Source organism: Narcine bancroftii, chromosome 7 (genome assembly GCF_036971445.1).
Source record: "Narcine bancroftii isolate sNarBan1 chromosome 7, sNarBan1.hap1, whole genome shotgun sequence".
In the NCBI taxonomy this organism is placed as follows: Eukaryota; Metazoa; Chordata; class Chondrichthyes; order Torpediniformes; family Narcinidae; genus Narcine; species Narcine bancroftii.
This window is the reverse complement of record NC_091475.1, coordinates 48,219,411-48,239,108: the sequence shown is the minus strand read 5'-3', so window position 1 is coordinate 48,239,108 and position 19,698 is coordinate 48,219,411. Positions and strand designations below refer to the sequence as shown.

At 40.3% G+C, this 19,698-nt stretch overlaps 1 protein-coding gene across 8 annotated transcripts in view; it reads right to left on the bottom strand.

The window, feature by feature from the left end:
* cnksr2a (connector enhancer of kinase suppressor of Ras 2a) overlaps positions 1-19,698 on the bottom strand; it is a 489,894-nt gene that overhangs the window by 132,148 nt on the left and 338,048 nt on the right. For all 8 annotated transcript variants that reach the window (XM_069889984.1, XM_069889985.1, XM_069889987.1 and 5 more), the window contains one exon: positions 10,642-10,871. In XM_069889984.1, coding sequence (XP_069746085.1) covers positions 10,642-10,871 — 230 coding nt within the window. The remainder of the gene's footprint in view (positions 1-10,641; positions 10,872-19,698) is intronic.

Below are 19,698 nucleotides of genomic sequence, written 5' to 3'. Positions count from 1 at the left end.
CCAACACCCAACCCCAACCAACCAATTTTCCCTTGCAACCGCTGCAACTGTGTCTGCCTGTTCCGCATCGGACTTGTCAGCCACATACGAGCCTGCAGCTGACGTGGACATTACCCCTCCATAAATCTTCGTCCGCGAAGCCAAGCCAAAGAAAAAGTCAAAGTCTAGATATAGTTTGCTGTTGTTAATTAAATTATATAATCATAATTTCTGTAAAAGCTTATCTATATAAATATATGGTTGCAGAGGTAGATTTTAGAGTTGAATAGTAGTGGAGACTGTTGCCTACTCTCTATGATATGTCATGTGAAGTAAAGACTATGAAACAATATTCGAGGTCTCCAAGAGGTCAATTTCTTTGACAGTATGGAAAACAGTGACATTTTGTGAACATCTTCAGGTATGTGAAAGGACCCTGAGTCTCAGAACACATGGCAATGGTCATCTTGATAGTATTGGTTCTGTGGCAGGTGATACATTTCAGTAAAGACTCGGAGGCTGACGCTGAGTTGCTTCCAATGCTGTTCCTCACTTCGGTTCAGATAGAAACACAAACTCTATCTGGCCTCCTGTCAAGAATCTTTTTAGACTGTTTGCCAATACCTTGTCCTACCCTGTTTGCCCTCTGATCATTCCTCTTGCCATGATGTAAGAAAATGCTATTAACACCCTGGGACCAATTAGTTTGTGTCGATGCCTTAATTTAAGACAAAGTTCTTACTTTTCAAACTACACCCTGTAGATTGCCATAATTTTGTAAGGTGCCAAATGTAATCATAGCAACGGAAAGTAGAAATCAATGAGTGAGTTCCCTGAACATAAATAACAGAAACAAAGATGTATCTATAGACAGTTTTTTATGTTTCTTTCAGGATGTTCAAATGTCTTTCATAGTCTTTGAAATGTTATTACTATTGCGTCAAAAATGTTGCAACCAATCTACACATGGCAAGCTTCAATAAGTAGAGATGTGACAAATGAAAGCCTATTTTTTAATTAATGAAGGTAAAATAATATCATGGACAATTTTCCTGATCCTTTTTGAAAGGCAGGATCTTTTACATTTACCTAAGAGAACAGATGAGGTTTGGTTTCATGTTGGCAACATCTCTAAAACTGCAGAATTGGAACACCAACCTAGATTTAGCAGAAGGCACTGGCTTATGTACACTGGTTTGGTGGATAACTGCTCTCCAAAATGTCATTACATAGAGTGTTTGTTGCATACTAATAGCCTCATCAATATGGCAAGTGGAACAACAAGTGTATGTTAGGCACCATGTTGGAGCCAAGTTGCCCCAAAATGCACACAATGGAACTAGACATCTCCACAGATGAGAGGACTCCAAGAATTTTAAGCTCATGTACCAAAAATAATGTGGAGTTTGTTAACGACATGATGAAGTGGGCAGAGCCACTTTGTTTTTGTATTTATCTTGAAATACTAAGATACAAATTTATGCAAAAATAAACAGAACCACAAGAATCCCTAATTCCACCCTCAATCCCCATCTCTATTTTAAATTTTAATTATACAACATCCAAATTTTGTCTGTTCAAGATATTTTATGTAATGTTATTTAAAAAGTTCCTTCATTTTGGAGGTGACATAACATTAAAAGTTATCTCCCTGATTAAAGGTAATCCACACCATTTAAATAGAAAAGATTTTAAGATTGATATTAACATATCACAAACATATCACTGTACTTTAAAGGATAATTTTCTCATATTATTGTAGATTTTAAGGTGTGTGGATGTTTGACTCTCCATACCCTTGACCACCCCCCTCAAGAAACAGCCCATTCAAAGTCTTCTGTGGGTTGGAAATTAAAATGATAATGAATTAGTGAGACATTATTTTTAAAGCATTTATAAATGATACAAAAGTTCACTGTAAGGGAAGTCTTCTTCAGAAACCTAATCAATCTAGATCATGAGGTGTGAGAAAGATGCCAATGAATCCAAAAATATGGAAACTAGGTTAAGTCAAGTCAAGCATGCATCTCATCAAATGACTTTTAAAATTGTGATTGAATTCGCCTCCACTACTTCTGCTGGCAGCTCGTTTCACCCTCTGTGTGAAAAACTTGAGTCCAAGGTCTCCGTTAAATCTTTCCTCTCTTACATTAAACCTATGTCTTCTAGTTTTACCCTCTACCCTGCAAAAAAGACTGTGACAATCCAGTTTATCTATGCTTCTCAGGATGTTATAAACCTCTATAAGGTCACCTCTCAGGCTCCTTTGCTCCAGGGAAAACAGTCCCAGTTTATCTCCTTATAAATCAAGCGCTGCTGTCCTGGCAACCTCCTTGTGAATCTTTTCAGCATCCTCTCTTGTTTAGTCACTTCCTTTCTAGAATATGGCATCCAGAACTACACACAATATGCCAGGTACATCACACACACACACACACACACCTGTAACATAACATATCAATGCTCATAATTCACCACCTTGTCTACCTAAAGTATGTCAACGCTTCCAAGGAACAATGTCCTTGTACCCCAGGTACAATGAGACCCCAGGGTCTCATCTCAAAATTTTAACCATCATGGCATGGTATGGGGGCACCAGTATTTCAAAGTAGAAAGCCCTGCAAAAAGTAGTGAATACTGCCCAGTACATCACAGGTAAAACTCTCCCCACCATCGAAATAATCTACATTGAATTCTGTGATTAGAGAGCAGCAGCAATCATCAAGGATCCACCCACCCAGGACATGCTCTATTCTTGTTGCTGCCTTCAGGAAAGAGGTCTAGATGCTACAAGACTTGTGCCACCAGGTTCAGGAACAGTTGCTCCCTCTCCACCATCAGGCTCCTCAATGACAAACTCCAACAGGGAGCTATGTAAGGACTCTTACTTTGTACATTATTTATTATTGAATATTGATTTTATGTATTGCCTGTTCAATTTTGCTACACTTCCTTCTTGTTTACATTTCTCTCTTTTGCCTGCGTATCTTTTCTTGAGGACAGTTTTTTTTTGTGCTACTGATAAGTAGAAATTCTACCTGGCCCGCAGGAAGAAGAATGTCAGGGTTGTATGTGTTGTCATAACATTAACAATGGCGTGAAGCAAGGCTGTGTTCTCGCACCAACCCTCTTTTCAATCTTCTTCAGCATGATGCTGAACCAAGCCATGAAAGACCCCAACAATGAAGACGCTGTTTACATCCGGTACCGCACGGATGGCAGTCTCTTCAATCTGAGGCGCCTGCAAGCTCACACCAAGACACAAGAGAAACTTGTCCGTGAACTACTCTTTGCAGATGATGCCGCTTTAGTTGCCCATTCAGAGCCAGCTCTTCAGCGCTTGACGTCCTGCTTTGCGGAAACTGCCAAAATGTTTGGCCTGGAAGTCAGCCTGAAGAAAACTGAGGTCCTCCATCAGCCAGCTCCCCACCATGACTACCAGCCCCCCCACATCTCCATCGGGCACACAAAACTCAAAACGGTCAACCAGTTTACCTATCTCGGCTGCACCATTTCATCAGATGCAAGGATCGACAATGAGATAGACAACAGACTCGCCAAGGCAAATAGCGCCTTTGGAAGACTACACAAAAGAGTCTGGAAAAACAACCAACTGAAAAACCTCACAAAGATAAGCGTATACAGAGCCGTTGTCATACCCACACTCCTGTTCGGCTCCGAATCATGGGTCCTCTACCGGCACCACCTACGGCACCTAGAACGCTTCCACCAGCGTTGTCTCCGCTCCATCCTCAACATCCATTGGAGCGCTTACACCCCTAACGTCGAAGTACTCGAGATGGCAGAGGTCGACAGCATCGAGTCCACGCTGCTGAAGATCCAGCTGCGCTGGATGGGTCACGTCTCCAGAATGGAGGACCATCGCCTTCCCAAGATCGTGTTATATGGCGAGCTCTCCACTGGCCACCGTGACAGAGGTGCACCAAAGAAAAGGTACAAGGACTGCCTAAAGAAATCTCGTGGTGCCTGCCACATTGACCACCGCCAGTGGGCTGATAACGCCTCAAACCGTGCATCTTGGCACCTCACAGTTTGGCGGGCAGCAACCTCCTTTGAAGAAGACCGCAGAGCCCACCTCACTGACAAAAGGCAAAGGAGGAAAAACCCAACACCCAACCCCAACCAACCAATTTTCCCTTGCAACCGCTGCAATCGTGTCTGCCTGTCCCGCATCGGACTTGTCAGCCACAAACGAGCCTGCAGCTGACGTGGACTTTTTACCCCCTCCATAAATCTTCGTCCGCGAAGCCAAGCCAAAGAAAAGAAAAGAAGATGTGTAGTCTGACAATAAATCTGAACTTTGAACTTTTCTGTCTCTTGTAGCTCCAGTAATCCAGCCTACTCAGTAGTAGCCTTCTCCAAACGTGTGCCAGTTTTTCTGTGGATGCCGCTTTTTGAAATTAAGTGCTTGATTTCAAATAGTCAGTCTGGATGTGCAATCAGTGCATTACACAGGCCTGAATATCTGTAATGTTAAAGTTATAGTTACCATCTCATTCCCTCTGTAGAATGATTTGAAGCTGAGAGTAGCATATCAGACAACGAAACAGATTTACCAAACGACAGTGACTGGAAGATAACAACGAAGTCAGAAATGACAACAGAGGGGGGGAGGGGGGTGTTAGACTAATTTTAAGTTAAGTTAGGTTATTAATGTTGTGTAATAATCATTGCGGGGTGGGGGGGGGTTAGTTTATTTAGTTTACCGATGTGGTACTGTAATTTTATTATCTTACTTTTATTCTTTTTAAATGTAATCCTTTATTTTAATCATGTTATAAAATCTTTAATAAAGTTTAAAAAAAAGAAAGGGCTTCCATGCAACTGTTAATTTTTCTTCAATCCCCTTTGGTCAACTTCTGATTGTGTTCCTGGTGAACTCATTCTCCCAGTGTGGTGCTCATTGTGAATGAAAGTTTGGAGAATACTGGAACTGTTTAACAAAACTGTTTGTCTCTGAATGGAGACAGATCATGATCTACCCATAGAGCAAAGAGGAAAGAATGACTTGGAAAACTCACAGATGTACATCTTCCACAACACAAGGTTAAAGGAAACTTAACTAAATTCATCCTGGATGAGCACGTAACATTATCTATCATTCTGCACTGGAGGCACCATATGGATTTTCACTTCCTTAGTATGAAAGTCTTGTTCCAGTCATTACAGTGAGTTAGACCCTTGACAGTCAAATCTTTCGGTAGTTATAGATCACTGAGGAGCGGCTAGCGTCCAGATAGTCGAAAGATGAGCATTGGGATTCAGCTTGTTTGACCCAAAAAGCAACACAATAGCCATTTTTTCATATCTGAATGGCTAACCATGGTATCCAAATATTTTTCAGTTGTCACTTCAAATAACTATGAAAAGAATGACACCATTGGATTGATGTGACTGTTGTGTAGGAAATAGTTTTGTCACTTTGCATGCACTTGACCAGCTGTAAATTATCAGGATCTATATTCTTGAATCTGTGGGCATATATTTAGGCCTTTAGAGCAGACACCTTTGAATTTGGAGAAGTCAGACAATTCAATGAAAGTAAGGCAATTAATGGGAGAAGTATTAAGTCAGTTGGCCAAGCATCTCTGGCCTTCTGCAGCCATCTGTCTATTGGTTTATTTGTGGTTGCAGGTGTAAATGGACATGTACTTAATTTAACAGCTACTGAGAATGGCTTTGCAGCAGATAATACAATTGTGGCACTGTCTCTTTGTTTTCAGTTGTTTCCACCACCCCCCCCCCCACCACCCTCGAATACTGTCAGATAATTAAGCCCGGCCTGCATGAAAATGTGTTAAGATAATATTTCCATTATACATTGTATCAATAATGTAATCTTTGACCTTCCTCTTTTGTTGTTCTCTTATAAAAAGAATTAAGAACTAAATTCAATCCATTTAACTCTGAATATTAATTTAATTCAGTAGTTTGGAACGAATGAGATATACATTTTTGCAACTAGATCAGAATGGATCTGACTGTCAGCATCTGGTGGGGCGGGCTGATGACACCATCAGCCAGCAACCCAACTTCCTGCTGCCTAACAGCCCCCCGCCACACGACCTGACAGCCTCCCCTCCTACTGCCCGACAGCCCTCCTCCCCACTGCCCCTGTCCCGACGTCCCCTGCCGGTCGTTCCTGCCCCGATGTCCCCCGCTGGCCACCCCTGCCTCGACGAACCACCGAGCTCCCCTCCCCAGTAAGGCAGGGTCTGTCAGGCAGCAGGGCGGGGGGCTTCAAGCAGTGGGGAAGGGGGCTGTCGGGCAGTGAGGTGGCTGTCGGGCAGCGGGGCAAGGGGCGGCTGTTGGGCAGGAGGGATTCAGGCAGGGGCCGCCGGTGGGAGACGTCGGGGAGCGGCCGTTGAGGGCTGTCACAACCCGGCTGGCCGCTCCTGCACCGGGGCTGTTCTGTGCTGCTCAAAATGCAGCATAGTAATGGCAGTCTCCCCTACCCATAAACCCCCACGCAGCTGGAACTGTGTGGGAAACAAAGAGCGGTTCCACCTGCGTGGGGGATTATGGGTGGGGAAGACGGCCATTGCTATGCCGCATATTTATGATGGGTGGCACCAGTCGCCCCACCTCCTTCAGATGTGGAGGCACTACGAGGCGCCTCTGGAAAAACAGGCCCTTTCAGGTGGGCTGTAGCAGCCTTTTAGGGCTGCCATCTGGAGGGTGAGTCTTCAGGCTGGGATCTGCTCCTGCAGCCGTCCTCAAGGCAAAGGATGCACTTGAAATCAGCTACTGAGTATACTGATAACATAGAAGGTACATATCATAAATTATGAAATTGGTCACAGTCAATGTAATCCTCATTTGCATAGATATAGAACCCTTCCCCCCTCACACTGAACCCACATTCTGTGCAACAGCAAGTGATGCCTATTGATTCATCAAGTCTTAACTGCAAACTTGGAGACTGATGCACTTAGAAACAAGTCCAATTTTTTTGTAAAACAGATTTAAGACGCAACCAGTTGGCCAATAAGCCATGTTGAATTTTTTTTTACAATTTGAGTTTAGGAGCTAACAGCATAAATGGAGGTCAAGAAACTGGTCAAAGTCATGAATCTGTGTCTCTATTTGTGAATATGTACAATAAACTAAAGTAGTCAGTTCAATAAATATCAATGAATGTCATATTCTAGCCCACTGAGTCATGGAACTGCTTTTAATCCATACAATATGTGGGTATTATGATTTTACCACCAAAGCTGGGAGTGGCAGAAACAACAAAGGTTAGAAAGAATCAAATCAGAAATCAGGGAAGGAAAGAATGGCCTGCAACTGGGAAAAAAGCAGAAGTGCATGCAAGGAAGCAGGAAGATGTTTTATAGTGCCACGTTACTATAATTTTTACAGGAGAGTGGAGAAAAAAATGATCAGGTTCAGCATAGAGAATCACTTCATTAAACACAACCAAAAGGGGTGAAAGGCATTGGATTATTTCACTGATCATTTTAGGGTTAGAAATACTCATATCGTAACCAGTGGGCACTCTCCAATCAATTTTTTCTTAATGCCTTTGTAGAAAACCTCCATGCATCTTTGCTGCTTGTCCTTTAATGCCCTTGTTTTTTTTAAACTTTATTTAAAGATTTTATCTTTAATGCCCTTGTATTAAAAATAAAATGATCTACTGTTCCTTAATCCATGTGACTTGTTCCAACTTTTAAAATATTCTCTCCTTCAAACTCTTTATCGGTAAGATACAAGGAAAAAGCTTTCAAAATTTAAATGTACTCTCATGTATAAATCAAGAATTCATGAAGCACCACTGACTATTCCCCAACCATTTTTTGGTCTTTAATTCAGCTGCATTAATTGACATTAATGGAAGTGAAAATGAAGCACTGTGTACCAATGCTAAGTTTGAAAATGGTTTCAACTATTCCCCTTCAAGCTTGAATAAAATGCAACAAGGAGATTCAACGAATCTTTTAGGCAAATAATGAAATTGTATGGAGAAACATAGAATCACTGAAAGTAACAAATTTCACAAGTAATACTGAATAACAAATTTTGCTGTATCACATAGGAACTTTGAGAAACATTAAATAAACTTTTAGCGAATTTAGCATTAAGCGTATTCTTGACAAACGTAAAAGAATGTATTGCAGCTGTCGTAACATTGACGAAATGTTTCTGCTGTATTGAATGTTCCTGAATATAATGTTATCTATTTTCTTCAGGAACATTCTCCCTTTCCTCGATCTCTCCGTCTCCATCTTAGGAGACAAACTCTTGACAGACATCTTCTATAAACCCACCAACTCCCACAGCTACCTTGACTACACCTCTTCCCATCCAGTCAACTGTAAGGATTCCATTCCATTCTCTCAATTCCTCCATTTCCGTCGCATCTGCACCCAGGATGAGGACTTCAATGCCAGATCATCAGAGATGTCCTCTCCTTCAAGCAATGTGGCTTTCCCTCTACCACCATCAACTGGCACTCACCTGCATATCCTCCTTTACCCGCACATCTGCCCTACCCCCCTCTATCCCAACACGCAACAAGGACAGGATTCCTCTTGTCCTCACCTACCAGCCACTGGATTCAATACATCCTCCTCTGCCATTTCCGCCACTTACTTCGTGATCCCACCACAAGACACATATTCCCCTCTCCTCCACTCTCAGCCTGCCGCAGGGACCACTCTCTCCATGACACCCTTGTCCACTCCTCCCTTCCCATCAATCATCCCCTTGGGACCTACCCCTTTGACTGCAGGGGATGCTCCACTTATGCTCACACCTCCTCTCTCAATATCATCCAGGGCCCCAAACAGTCCTTCCAAGTAAAGCAACTTTTCACTTGTGAATCTGCAGGGGTCATCTACTGTATCCGGTACTCCTGTGGTCTCCTCTATATGAGAGAGAGTAGACTTAGACTGGGAGATCATTTTGTTGAGCACCTCCATTCTGTCCACTGCAATGATATGGATCTCCCTGTGGCCACCCATTTCAATTCTCCATCCCACTCCCTTTCAGTACTGCCAGACTGAAACCACCATAAATTGGAGGAACAGCACCTCATCTTCTGACTGGGCACCCTCCAACTGGATGGTGTTAAAATTCCTTGCACATTGTATATGGGTATGAATTTTAAGAGCTAAACCTCTATTGTCCCAGTTCGGTGCAACATGATCCAGTTTTGATAGGATATGACTCAGGCATTTAATGTTGAATTAACGATAAGAGAATAAGACTGCTAGTTGTCTTTTATGGTGTTCATTTATATGACAGACAAGAATGTAAGGACTGCTTCATGTTGTATGCATAGCTGTAGCACATTTTTACAAGATGACCAATTTTCAGTTACAACACTACTGGAGGCTTTATATTTTCGGAGGAACATCTAGGCCATGAGAAAAATCACAGCAAAAATTCACCTGGATGGTGCAAAGTATGAAAGGCAGACAAGAATGGGATTTTTTCCCACTGGGATGGAATAAAAAAAACTTTTAAAACCTATGAGAGTACAGATCTATCACCAATGTATATAGTGTATATAGTTACAGTATCTAGACTGTGCTTACAGCGATTGGCTGAGAGCTTAGTCACGCCTACTGTCTGGGCCTTAAAGGGTTGTGTCCCTAGCCAGGTCGGATCATTCCGGACTGGTCGGCCACCTGTGAAGATCTCCGGTCTTTTGCTAATAAAACCCTTGGTTTGGATCAACAAGTCTTTGATTCTTTCGACGAGCTCTACAAAACCATAGAGTGTTTCAATTAACTGAATGCTAAAAGCCTATTTTATCTGGCTGTTCAGTCTTGGACTGTTCATCACAGTTGTCACAAAGAAAGGAAGGAGTTAGTAGAATCTTTTCATATCAACGTTTGATGGACCATGGAGCATTTAATCTCGGGGGATATATAGCAGAGAGTATCACACATTTTCAAGATAAAACTGAATTAATATTTTAAGTCAAGGACAACCTGAGAGCATGGCATCTTCTTTTTTAAAAGTAGACTCATTTGCCAAACTCAGTCTCAAACCTTTGAGGAGAAAAGAAAGGAAACTAAGAACTGTAGCATAGATAAATACTTCACACAGTGACTAGAACCATTCTGGACCTCTGCATTCATCCTTGTAATTGCCATGGGAAAACAAAACAACTGTTCAACTTTATCTCAACAAAATTTATTGTTAACAGCTGTTCTGCACTTATCGATGAAATTTCTCATTTGGGAAGCCAGTAGTATTACACATGCCATAAGATGTTGCTTAGCTTTGAGCTTAATAACAGCATCATTAGCTATAATTCTCTTTGATTCACATTATATTCCCCATAAGATTATCACTCTCCACATATCCACAGCAAAATGATGTCAGGATTAATATTGGGTAACATATTATTTTCAAGTGAATTAATATCACAATCTTAAGTAAGTTTCCAAATCACCTCATTTTGTTTTTGCACAGTGAAATACAGGAACAACAAAGTTTCAGAGGGCATTTCTATTGCTTTTACAACCTGCATTAATTATTCATGATAATATTTGTAAATGTTATACTCTCTGTAAAGAATAACGGTTGTACGATTATGATTCACTGGGAGAGAGCATACTTAAGTGAACAGTAAACTTCAGTAAAGGATAGTTTGATACAAAGTTAAAGGTATCATACACTTACATGATACAGAGTGATGGTGTTGGTTTCAGGCAGAGGTGTACTCAGGGAGTCCTGTCGAACAGCATCTAGGTGTACCGGTGTTGGCAGGGCATAATGGCCGATGGGATGATTGGGACTGCCTAACTTGTCACTCTTCTTTCTGGATCTTTTGCCCGTGTCCCTTTTAACTAAATATTCCTCTTGAATGATGGGGATCTTATCATCACTCATGTATCTCATTAGAGAGCTTTCTAAATTTAATAAAAATAATGCACATTGATCAACAATGTAATGAGTAACAAATTTAACATGAACATTTTCCCAAAAAGTAGAACTATGCTAAGAAAATAGGTTTGATTTCAAGATTATTGATAGGAAATGAAGGAATACAAAATCATTGTTTTCAACAGCTATTTTAGTAATGAAATTACAAGGAATTATTTTCTACTTCACCTAACATTTGCATTTTCTAGGAATAAAATTGGAAAATACTGTAGCTCTATTGGCATATACCTGTGATTGTATTGGATTTGCATTTGCTTCTCAGTGACATATATAATAAAATGTTCACAAGTTTCTAAATGCTTTCATGCACCTAGACTTAGGAAGAGATGGCAGTGTTGACAATGATCATAATTCTGCCTATGCTTCAGGTTTGTGCTTTTATGATAGAGTTTGCTCCCACTGCTGTGAGGTTGTGAGCCAGTAATTTTCAAACTTTTTCTTTCCACTCACATTCCACTTTAAGTAATCTCTTACTAATCACAGAACAAATTGAAACACAGGTTACTAGATTCCTCCTCATCCTTCTAAACTCCAATGAGTACTGTCCCAGGGTACTAGTTGGTAGCCCCAAATGTCACAACCTGCAGGAAATTGTACCCAGGACCACAACTGCTGAGTGTCTGTCCCATCTCCAGTGCCGCTCACATTGTTTATTCCTCAGCTGAAACAGAATTAGTTGCAGAGTGGCCGAATTAAGGTGAACTGTAAGGAAAATATGAACAAGTCATTGACCACCTCGCCTGTATTTGCCGACATATTTCCAGCAAATTGTAGTAGGCTGGAAGACACATTTCCATATTTAATAAGAATCTTATGTGCCCTGCAGATTTTTTTTTTGCTTCACTCTCTGCTCAACTTGAAGATTAAAAATTAATTACATACACCAGGATATTACCAGATTTTATTTTGATATATTTTGAATTCGTCCGAACCAATTTTCAGGACATCTAGATTTTTTTTCCCCTTCTTGAATCACACCTGACTTAAGAAGAAACAGTAGGAAAATTGCTCCAAGGCATAATAGATGTTCTCATTGAATTTTTTATTTATATTTTTATTTTTGGCATCTGGGCATCAGTGATAGCACAGAATTTATTACCAATCCCTAATTCCTTTGAGAAACTGGGAGTGCAAATTGTGAAAAGAAAATGGAAGGAACAAGCTACCCCATTTCTCTCCTTTCTTCTACTCACATTTACTGCTAGGAAAGGAGAGGAAGTAATTAATGGCTTGTGGTGCAAGAAAGCCCTCTATTGTGACCATTTATCCTACTCTACAGCCTATGTTTTCATACCTCTGCCAGATCCAGTTTTGGTTTGAAATCTAACATCTAAATATCTCCTGCACCTCTTTAATGTTGGTTCAATCTTCTGGATGTCAGAGCAATAATGTAGGCACAGCACAATGAGCATTTTTCTCAATGCAAACAGGTGCCTGTCTGATGGCAAAGAAGAAGTGAAGTCCAGGTCCAAATTTAGAAAGTTATAAATCTTATCTTTACTTTGTGGTCACTCATCTAAATACTGAGCGGGCAACATTGTGACTGGACTGGAGTGATTCAAGAATTGTCTCAAGGGCAATAATTTTTTTTCACATAAGTTTTACAACCCACATCCAAATATGAATACACAAAAAGGCTATATCAACATTCTTCCATTAAATTAGCAATGTGAAGCACCAGTAGTCATGGAATTAACTACTACCAGATGGAAACAAAGAAATCTGCTTTAATTTCAGGAAAAATAGTGCGTAATTTTCTCCGTAACTCTATGTTCTATTTCTTATTGCAACTTCTTTAAGAAACTGAACTAAAATGGCAATCTCTGCTCCTGACAGGACCCAAATTTTCAGCTTGTTAATAGACTGCAAAAATTGTATCCATTGTTGCTTCAAAATTTTGAACCTGCTCTGCTTCACTTGGTTCCTTACATGGAACTACAGTAAACTCTTGTTTTCTTGATGAAGAAATTATGTGGTTAAACAGGCAAGTGGAAAAAACTGGAAGAAGATTCACAATGGTGAGTAGTGACATGTATCAATCAAGGCCAGCACAAGTCCACTTTGCTGTATTGCATCACACAAAAGCACTGGAGAAACCTAGCAGGTCAAATAGCATCCACAGGAACCAAAAGGCAGTTGACAAACCAGGCCTGAGTCCTTCTTCAGAAGTGCAGAAAATCAGGCACGTGCCTGAATAAAAAGGTTGGACAGGGTGGAAATGGAAATGGAGCACAGGCTAACAGGTAAGAGACAATAGGTGGATATAGGTGGGAGCGTAGAAGAGAAATAGCTGAGAATTGACAGGGGAGAGGGCAGAGGGCTAAGTAAATAGGACTCTGAAAGGTGGTGGGGAGTTGGAAAAACAGAGACAGAGGGATGAGGGAAAGAAAGAAACCAAGGGAGGGGTTAACAGAGATTGGTGAAGTTGATATTGATGCCATATGGTTGGAGACTGTTGAGAGTGAATATAAAGTGGGTGGCCTCAACTTGCCAGTGCATGAGTCTGACATGTTAATGTGGCAATAATGCATGGAAATGAAGTAGTTTACCACTGGGAGGTCCTTGCTGTTGTGTGGAATTGAAGTGATTGGCCACTGGGAGGTTGTGGAATTGAAATGATTGGTCTCTAGGAGGTCTTGATGGCATCTATATCAACTTCTCCAATTTCTGTTAACCCTTCCCCCAGTCTCTCTCTTTCCCTCATCTTTGGACCAGTGGAAGCAGCATCCTTGATTAATTTTAAGGCAATGTTGGATGGATTCTGGATAAGCAACGGTTGAAAGAATACTGCAGGTAGACAGGAATGCAAGTGGTGGTGACGATCAGTGTTGTGGGAACGTGTTATGTAATCATGCAAGTTACACGGGTGATGGGATTACGTAAAAGGTGCAGTAAGGGTGCAGGTTAGTTTTTGTGTGCACCATTTTTTTGTGAATAAAACATGCCATCTGCTCCACAAGAAAAATCAAATTAATGTGGATATAACAGACTGATGAAGAGGATTTTAAAAAATCTGAACTCCAAATGACGGAGGCTACAGGATTTCAGCTAAAAATAAATCAGAAGTGAAGGAATTTTGTCAGAATTAAGGTCAGAAGTCAACAGAAGAAAAGCAAACATTCAGCAGCAAGACAAAGTGGCAGAAGGCATTTTGGAGAATATAAGGAAAGCAAAGAGTGGCTTGATGATGTGGACAGATTTGACATGTACTGCAAGGCCCATGATATGATTGATACTGAGATCCATAAGAAAAAATAAGCACTTTTTTTTTTAAAGTGAAATGGGAAGCAGAATATATAGTTTGATCAAGATTTGAGTGGCACCAGAAAAACCAAATTCCAAATCTTATAGAGAATTGTGACCTGTATGGAGAACACCTGTCACCTAAACTATCAGTAATTGTTGAAAAATTTAAATTTTTTAATCAAAAAGCAAAAATCTGGGGAAAAAGTTAACCAATATTTGGCTGAACTATGTAAGCTATTCAAAACTTGTAATTTTGGTACTTTTTTGGACAAAGAATTGAGAGACATATTTGTAATCGGGTTACCAAACGGTCAGGCCCAACGAAGATTGATAAGTGCAAAGGAAATAGACATCAAGTCTACCAATGACATAACATTAGTTTTCAAAATGGCCCAACATAATACTGAGATTATACAGGGGGAACATGTGGTCAAGAAAATGAACCAACAAGAATGTTTTCAGTGCGGAAAGAACAGGCAACTCTGTAAAACTCGAAGCAAAAGCTAAGTTTTTCAAACCAAGACCAGTACCTTTTGCAATAAAAAGGTGAACTGAAATGGAACTTAATAGGCTAGAAATGGAAGGAATAATCGAAAAACTTCAATATAGTGACTGGGCTGCTCCTATCATACCGATCAGAAAACCCAGCATCGAAATAAACTGGAACAGGACAAGCTGGCAAGCTTGTGAAAAACCCCATGTGGAAGATGGGTTGGAAGTGCTTGATTCAGCCCAGTCAAAGCCCTTGTCATTCATGCAAGAGGAGAGGACTGGCTGTCTAATGTTTCACTTGGATTAAGAGAAACAAAAAGGCACTCTATGGTGACCTGAAAGAAAGAGGCTATCATCTGGAGAACCCTGAAGGGGGCAAGTTTTTTCGGCAAGACACTGAAGTGGCTGGGTGTCCATCGTACAACACATCTCTCTCTGAAAACTAACAAGAACCTTCCTGAGTGGTAACCATTTATCTTTCAAGCACCAAACCCTGATGAACTTTATAAATGTTAAATTCTGTGCACAGTATAAGAATTGCCTGCAACCTGTGAATGGAGGAATGAGAAGTGAGATTGGACTGTGAACCAAAGAACTTTTCTGAACTTACAGACACATTACATACACATGTGCTTAGAATTAGAAGGGGGTTAAGTTAGATTAAGTAAGTCAATAGCGTTGTTAAAGTACAATTCTATTTTAATGTTTAAAGATAATTAAAAGGAACTTTTGTTTAAGTAACCATTTGTCTTGGTGAATATCTATTGCTGCTGGGTTTTGGGGTCCTTTGGGCTCGTAACACTATCAAACACCCACCTAGGATTCTTTACATATATGAAAATGCCACATGGGATGTCATCAACACCTGGAATATTTCAGTCAGTGAATAAATTATTACAAGGAATAAATATTGGATGCCTCTTAGACAACGTAATCATAATGGGTCAGGATGATGCAGAACACTTACATAATCCTGTCACTCACGTAACTTGCGTGATGACATAATGCGTTCCCACAACACTCTCCCCCCCCCTCAAAATACTAGTGCATAGATAATGTCTAACTAAATTAACAACTAAATTTTGTACCAAAACTATTATTACTACTAATCAGGAAGGACCCACCACACAGGCAACAATCCAATCAGATCATAAGTCCTAGCCAGGTGAGAACATGCTAAAGTTCGACTGTGTCAAGACAAGCGCTTCTTGAAGTGCCCTCAGTAACATATTTGTGGTTCATGATTGACCACGAAGGGGTCAGAATGGATACAGAGGGCACCAAAGCCATTTGTAAAACTCCCTGCCCATCAAACCAAGCGGAGTTGCGATCCTTCTTGGGTTTGGTTAATCATTATTGGAAGCACATTCCCAACACGTCCATCCTTTGCAGCCTGCTAAACTATTTATTTAAAAAAGATCATAAATGGTGCTGGAATGTTGAAACAGACAAAGTTTTTAATTCTGTTGAAGGAATTTTGAGTTCCTGATAATGTTCTTATCCATTATGAGCCAGATAAAGAAGTGTCTTTAGCTGTCTATGCTTCTCCAGTTGGTCTGGGGTCAGTGTTATAACAAACCACAGAAAAAGGGGAACAGCCAGTGGCATATACATCCCGCTCCTTAAAGGCCTGCAAAATAAATTATGCACAAATAGAAAAGGAAGGACTGCCCATTATATTTGATCTTAAACAATTTCACCAATACTTATATGGTAGAAAGTTCACTTTGCTGGCAGATAACAAACCACTGAGTTTAATTTTAGGACTGAAGGTATCCCTGTATTAGCTGCGGCAAGAATCCAAAAGTGGACGATGAAGCTGGTGGCATGTGATTATGATATAAAACATTGCTCCGTGGACAAGAACAGACTTGCAGACGCATTATCACGCTTAGCCCTGCCTATGACAGACAGTTGGAAGGGAATATCAAATGGATGGCAGAAGCCACAGCCATTAACTAAGAACAACTGCAGCAATACCAATCATATCTAAGGCCATCAGCCAAAAAATAAGAAAGGAGGCTACATTATCAAAAGTTATGTGCCTCACCTTAAAAGGGTGGCCAAACTCCGAGAGCATCACCCCCGAACTGAGGCCATTTTACATAAGGCGAAGAGGGCTGCCTGTTGTGGGGGACAAGAACGATCATTTCAAAAAAATGGCAGGAAGCTTTGTTGTAGGAGATCCACAGCAATCATCCTGGAATGGTACAGATGAAAGCACTGGCACGTATGCACATCTGGTGGCCAGAAATTGATAGGGATATTGAACAGCTGGTATGGAGGTGCCACATCTGTCAAGAAAAGCAACCAAAAGGACCTCAAAAAGAAGCATATCCAAGGAAACGGCTATCACAACCATGGCATAGGATTCACATTGATTTTGCAGGGCCATTCATTGAGAAACCTTCCTAATTATTGTGGGTCTACACTCCAAATGGCCCATTCTGTGGCTGATGCGATAACAACACAGAAAAGACAATTGAGAAATTACGCAGTGTGTTCGCAGAATATAGGTTGCCATTGCAGCTGGTTTTGGACAATGGGCCTCAATTTATATTGGATGCTTTCAAGTGATTCCTAAAAAACAATGTAAACACATATTATCAGCACCATACCACCCTAGTACCAATGGGGAAGCCAAGCATTTTGTACAGACTTTTAAAAGGGCATCATGGAACCATAACATTGCAGATTTTCAGCTGTCATATCGAACAACATTGTACTCCACAACAAAACACACGCCAGCGGAACTGATGTTTGGATGAACTTAAGAACGCAACTTACTGCAGTACGCCTAAATATCAAACTCCGCATCCAACAATCAACGTCACCAAACAAATCAACCAGATCTTTGGAGATTAGAGAACCAGTACTTGTAAGAGACAACAGACAAAATAAAGAGACTTGGGTAAGAGGCATGCTCTTAAAATAAAATCAGCCCATGTTCATATTCTTTTCTGGTTGGAGACAACATATGCAAAAGATACATAGGCCAACTAAGAGCAATAGAAGACTACAGTTTCAATTCGGCCCCGGAAGAGTTTTTAGGCATTCATGTTTGGGCACAGCCTGATTTTGTGGCCCCTTGGAAAGCCCTGATACCAGTTACAGAAATACTAGCAGGAAAGGCTGTGCCATGGCAAGACACTAGCCAAGGATCCAACAGGCGAACCATTGTGCCAAGGAACGAGGAGAATTAAGCTGCTCTGGAAAGATTGTAAACTCGTATCCTTGTTCGGTGTTATCCACTCCCAAGGAGATCCCTGAGAGGAAGGAACGAGGAGAATTTAGCTTCTCCAGAAAGGTTGGAAACTCAGACCACTGTTCGGTGTTCTCCACTCCCAAGGAGGTTCCAAAGACAAAGGCACCCCCCAGCACATCTTAAGGATTATGTGTAGTGACTTAAAGGCATAAGTAGGGGGCGAAAGATGATTAGTAGAAATAATAGATTTGGTACAAAATTTAGTTGTTTATTTAGTTAGACTTATTATCTATGCACTAGTATTTTGAGGGGGGGGAGAATGTTGTGGGAACACATTATGTCATCACGCAAGTTACGCGGGTGACGGGATTATGTAAGTGGCGCAGTAAGGCTGCGGGTTAGTTTCTATGTGCACCTTTTTTGTTTGTGAATAAAATATGCCAACTGCTCCACAAGAAAAGTCTGAATTAATGTGGATATGACAATCAGATCATAATTCAATTCAATCTCATTGAAATGTGAAACTCGAATTTTCATTTGTTGTCTCTATCAGTGATTCAACATTAGAAGGTAAGGTCACAATAGGAGTTTGGTGGAAGTATATTTCCAAATATACTGCCCACTAGCATTCACCATAGTGGAAGCAGCTGTATAATCCAGGGAAAGCAATAGTCAGTCGACACTTCATGCTGAATGCCCCTAACCAGGAATGGGGATTTCTTTACTCCCCTGGAGCTTGACAAGAAGGACCCACCACACAGCAACAAGGATGAGACTTTGCTGTGAGAGTAGGTATTACTGGATAGAGACTGGTGATATTATGCACTTGAATCCTTCAGTACTTAATGAAGGAAGAGGCAACACATTTAAAAGGAACTAAAACTATGATGGCAGAAACAGTACAGATAAGAAACATCACAGGAGATGAGAAGCGTTAAAGCATTTAACTCCTTTGAAGCCAATAATGTTTCTTGAAACTATTGGTGAAAATAACAGAAAGTTGATTTTCTTGATGAAATAGTTGAAAAATTAAAGAAACACTTCAAACCAACATCATCTTAAATAATACAAAGCATTATACATGAAGTTAGGGAGCGACTGTAATTGGTGCATTCCTGGATCATGAGTTGAGGGACACATTAGTGTGCAGCCTATCTAATGAATGTGGAACAAAGTTAAAAATGGGTTTTAATCATTTTTATTCTTAATTCTACATTTGTGAATTTTATTTGTATTTATTGTTATTTTAATAATGTTTCCGGTGGGAATGAGGTTTGCAGTGCACACCACTTCTGTACCTCTTAAGCCCCTCCCTTCCAATTCCTCACACTGCTTGTTACTTGTTAAGGGTAAGTGTGGGGGAACTGAGCTGTTGGGCTACTTTAATGTTTTCTTTGTAAAATGAATTCTTTATGTAATCAATCTTAAATGTGTATTGTTCATTACTAATATTATGTTTTACAGTTGGTTTTATATTGTTTTAACCATTAATGTAAGCTTTATGTATGTTTTTATCTTACTGGTGTTTTGACTCCATTACCATGTTGTGGTGATATGATCAACACAGCTTTGATGAGATTTCACAGTGTAAATTCTGTTATTTTGTATACAGGAGAAAATGGAGCAGAAAAGGAAGAAAACTCAGAAGACAGTGGTTGTGTTATTTTGTCTTCTAAAAAGTACAGAATTTTCTTGTTAAATGGATGATTTTGGCCAGTTAGTTTCTCTATGGAGTTTTTAACTCATCCTCTGGGTGCCACTGTTTTCCCTTTGTATATATACAGTTTTTTTATATATAGTTTGAAAGGATTTTAAAATGCAAAATATTTTTGTTCTGGGCATTCCTTAAA